Source organism: Vigna radiata, chromosome 2 (genome assembly GCF_000741045.1).
Source record: "Vigna radiata var. radiata cultivar VC1973A chromosome 2, Vradiata_ver6, whole genome shotgun sequence".
Taxonomy (NCBI): domain Eukaryota; kingdom Viridiplantae; phylum Streptophyta; class Magnoliopsida; order Fabales; family Fabaceae; genus Vigna; species Vigna radiata.
The window spans coordinates 25,339,711-25,344,210 of NC_028352.1; the positions used below are offsets into that span (position 1 = coordinate 25,339,711).

General features: G+C 29.2%; 1 protein-coding gene across 1 annotated transcript; it reads right to left on the reverse strand.

The window, feature by feature from the left end:
- Positions 1-103: 103 nt before the first annotated feature.
- Positions 104-2,694, reverse strand: LOC106755717 (protein CASPARIAN STRIP INTEGRITY FACTOR 1). Its single transcript, XM_014637925.2, has 3 exons — positions 2,484-2,694; positions 1,812-1,867; positions 104-455 (listed from the first exon to the last, which is right to left on the reverse strand). The coding sequence occupies exons 1-3, from the start codon at positions 2,563-2,565 to the stop codon at positions 315-317; spliced, it is 279 nt and encodes a 92-aa protein (XP_014493411.1). The 5' UTR covers positions 2,566-2,694; the 3' UTR covers positions 104-314.
- Between the last annotated feature and the right edge of the window lie 1,806 nt (positions 2,695-4,500).

Consider the following 4,500-nt stretch of genomic DNA (forward strand, 5'->3'; position numbering starts at 1 on the left):
AAGAAAACACCTAGTATATATATGTATATTATATATATATATATATATATATATATATATATATATATATATATATATATATATATTTATATATGGGCTCATATAACAAAACTTGAACTATGTAAAACACACATGCATCTTCTAATAGATCTATTATATATGATTATGATACTAACTTACTAGGGTTCCAACCGTATTTCTTTTTCTATATGGCATATTATATCTTACATGATTAAGATAACAACACATTATTTATGGTACTTTATGCCAATACACCAACTTCCAAGATTCTCATAATATTGATTGAAGTTAAGTTAATTGGGTATGAGCTTGAAAGGAGGCTTTGAAAGAGATGGTGATGGATCATATCTTCCATAGTCTTTTGTGTTAGCCCTAAGAAGCCTCTCATGGATGCTTCTTACTTCTTCTTTATTCAGTGCCTTCCTTGGTGTTCCCTAACAAAGTGACAAATCATAGGCTGAGTGTAAAGTTCATGCACATGGAGGCTTATCAACAAATGGAAAATTTAAATATTATACTTTCTTAACCTCAATTTCATCATCACAATGTCAAAAGTATGAATAGTTTAGTTTGATTATTTTTTTTAGAATATTATAGTATTGAAAAGACATTCAATATGATTATTCCAATTTGAATTTTCTACTGAATTTTTGGTTTCTACTTTTTAGGTATTTTTCATATTTAAAAATATATTAATTTTGTTTTAATATATTAACATCATGTATTTTTAAGGTTCAACATAGAATAACACAAATTATTCACTCTAATTCTCTATATAAAAGGAAAGTGAAAAAAATAACAAAATTAGTATAGAAATAACCAAACATATGCATATAAATTTTATATACACATGATTTATGATTAAATGATAATATAAAATAAGGAAAGGGTTAACACACTTTTTTCTATCAAATATTTTATGATTGATTACAATTATTGAAAGTTACTTACAATAGAGTGAATCATTGCATGTGTAGTGAAACCATCAAAATGGATCATTTGTATTAAATTCAACTAGTAATATAGAGATTGTGTTTAAGAAATGTTACTAATAATTTCTGTAAAAAAATATTACATTAGTTATATATGCATGTTTAATTACTCTCATTTTCCATGTTCTCTATCATCTAATATACTCCACCAATACAAAACACATAAGAACAATAACAAAGGATTAAATAAATAAGAAGAAAAAGAAGATATATCGAAATTAACAAAGAACATGTCTCAAATAGGAAGGTAACAGATGGGTAGTTCATGAATTCTGCACCATTTTGTTAGGTACAACCACAAGGTTTCACAGTGAGAGAAATAGACAGTGTTGTTTGATTTGTAAAGAACTATAACATCATGCTCAAGTAGATACCAATATTTATCAGAATTTAACATATGGTTTTGAAGAACGGTGAAGAATATCAGAAAGGTAAAACACTTTGAAGTTTTGTCAGTTATAATCTTATATCATTTTGAAGTTTTGTCAGTGAAACTGATTCATACATGTGAAACTGTTTCTACCACACGCAATAATCTTATATCATTTTGAAGNATCATTTTGAAGTTTTGTCAGTGAAACTGATTCATACATGTGAAACTGTTTCTACCACACGCAATAATCTTATATCATTTTGAAGTTTTGTCAGTTATAATTTTATTTTTAAAAGATATCTCTGAAAGAACCGTAAGCCTTAATTTCTAAGAAATGCAAAACTATTGATTGTAGTAAAAACAGAAAACATATGAGAAAAGATACATAAACAGATTAAGATCAAAACTTGGTTATGCATGCATACCTCTTGAATTGCATTCACATCTTTTGTGAAGTTGCTGATATCCTTGGATCGTCTAGCTGCATATGCATTAAGCACAGACCAAGGTAAAACTTCTGTTAATGTCATCAAACAAATTTAAGACCTTATAGTTTCGAATATATTACATGAATGTGTATGTGTGAATATACAGTATGTAGAATAACATATAATAATGAAAAGTGAAATTTCAATGAATAAAGTTCAGTTAATCACATGCCATGCACTTAGCTGCATATGAAGTAAAACAAGATATATAGACTCAAAACCCCATACTCTGATACAAACACATTATATATTAGATATTAACTTTCCACCTATCAAATTTAACCTGAACTCAACAATATAACTGTTATTTGTGGTTTTAAATTTCTCATATGTTTATATACACATGTTATTATAAGTGTTTTTTTCTTGGCAAAAGAAAAAAAAATATCAAAATAACTTCTAAGTATATCCCACAAACTCTTATATATCTGTGTTCATACATGCACTACTCAAGATCATTTATTCTAGGCATGCAATATCTCTCCAACATAATGAGTGACAGGATATATATATATAAGTGTGAATGAAGAACTTATATGTATAGATTCTGTCTTATATACCTGATTTATTTTATACTAAAAGCTGTAACCAAGACCTAAAAAGACCCACCTGCAAAAGATGGTGATAGAAATGATGCAGAGATTAGAAGAAAGAGGAGGATGAAGTTCTTGAGAAGCATTAGAGTACCCATTTGTGCAAGTTTGAATTTTTCTAGGTTTGAAGTTAAATGGTGTTTCCTATGTATATTGCAAGGAACAAGAAATTCCCCACAGAAGAAGCCTTTTGAAGGAAAAACTGAAGTTGACAGTTTAATTTTGAAAGTAAGTGTTGGCACTCTTTAGTATATAAAAATATTGAAACAGAAAAGGTGTGTGTAGACCACTTTGCTTTTGTTGGGGCACTAAGTCTAAGAAGTTAGTGGAGTGACATATATTAAATAGGATAATAGTTGAAATTAGACCTTAGTGGAAATTATTATATACCCCTATAAACAATTCTATTTTCTTACCCTACAAAAAACCTTTATTTTTTCCCCTCCTTTTTGAACTTAAAATATATTTTCAAAGCAACATGGAAACTTCAATTTTTGTATGATTGAAAATGTTTTTGTTTTACTTATCCAAAAGCTTTACAGCAAATTTCCATTTTTATAGCATACCAATGTTTTATTCAAGACTATGCTTTTGGTACCCTTTCTTTCTTCTAAAGGTTAATAGTGTATGTGTAGTATTGAATAATACAACTTTTTCCACTATTTATCATCATTCTGAATAGGAAACTTTTAAATAACTAAAAATTGATCAAATAATAATTTCTTATTGCGTAACTTGGTAAAATCGTTTGCACCACTAGCTATATTGCATAAAAACAACTTCCTTTTATAATTATAAATAATATAAAAAAGAGCTTTGAAAATCCAAAATTTAAAGATTAAGAATTCTCTATGATGTTATGGTGAGTATCAACATGTTGATAGGTTACAAAATTTTAATCGTGGTTTAATTGTTTTTTGTTTGGAAAGGGCTTTTTTTTGCAATGATGAGGAAATTTACTTCAAGTCACTAAAAGAGTTATAATTTTTATATAAATCGTTATTAGTGCTTAGGAGAGAATGCGTACTGGATGGACCGGGCGACAGAAGACTTGTCTTGAAAAGACACAACCGGTCGTCTCGAACCGATTTAGGATAAGATTAAAGTAAAGCATGATTAGGACCATTGGGCTAGGATTGAGCCATGATTAAGATTCCACTAATCTTAAGCTCATGGTAAAAACTATAAATACAGGTAAAAAGTATAAGTAGGTGATTCAAATTTACTCATTTATTACATCTCTAGATTTACTGAGTGAACTGTACACTGACTTGCATTAGAGAACCTTTGGCAGGTACCCGATCGGATGGTAATCAGAGAAGGAGAGATCTGAGGGTGACACCGGATGGCTTAGAAGACAAATTGTGGAAGTGTCGGTGGTAGCTCAACTTCGCAACCAAAAAAGAGTGGATATTCTTTGAAAAATAGTAGTTATATAGGATTAACATGGACCATGGACCCATAGTTCCATTAAAATAATATTTACTTAAGGGACATAATAACATTATAATAAATAATAATTAATATACCAAACTACCATATTTAGTTATATAAATATGACCTAAATAGATGTCTGGTTGAGCTCTTCCACAATGAAAAAACTTAAAAGAATTTTATTGGACAAATATATCTATTGAGTTGGATAAAAATATTGTTTTATAAAGCTAACAAATTTTTTTGTTATATGTAATGAATGGTTGAGAATTTTGGAAGTAATTTTTTTATTTTTATTTTTGTTCAAGCCTTATTTTTCTTTGTATAATTTTTACGGACGTATATAACACTAGCAAAAAATAGTCTTTTTACAGTGCACATTATGTCACGGTTCATCAGAAACCGCAACATAATAATACGCGGTGGCAATTTCGAAAATAATATGAATTTATAGGCCGCGATTCCCCTCTTAATCGCGACCTATACCCCAGTCAACTTTCTGCCTTTGACGCCACGTCAGAAAAACAATAAATTAGAAGGGGAATAGGTCGCGGTTCTCTGACCAACCGCGACCTATTCCCCCTGCAACCTTCTGACAT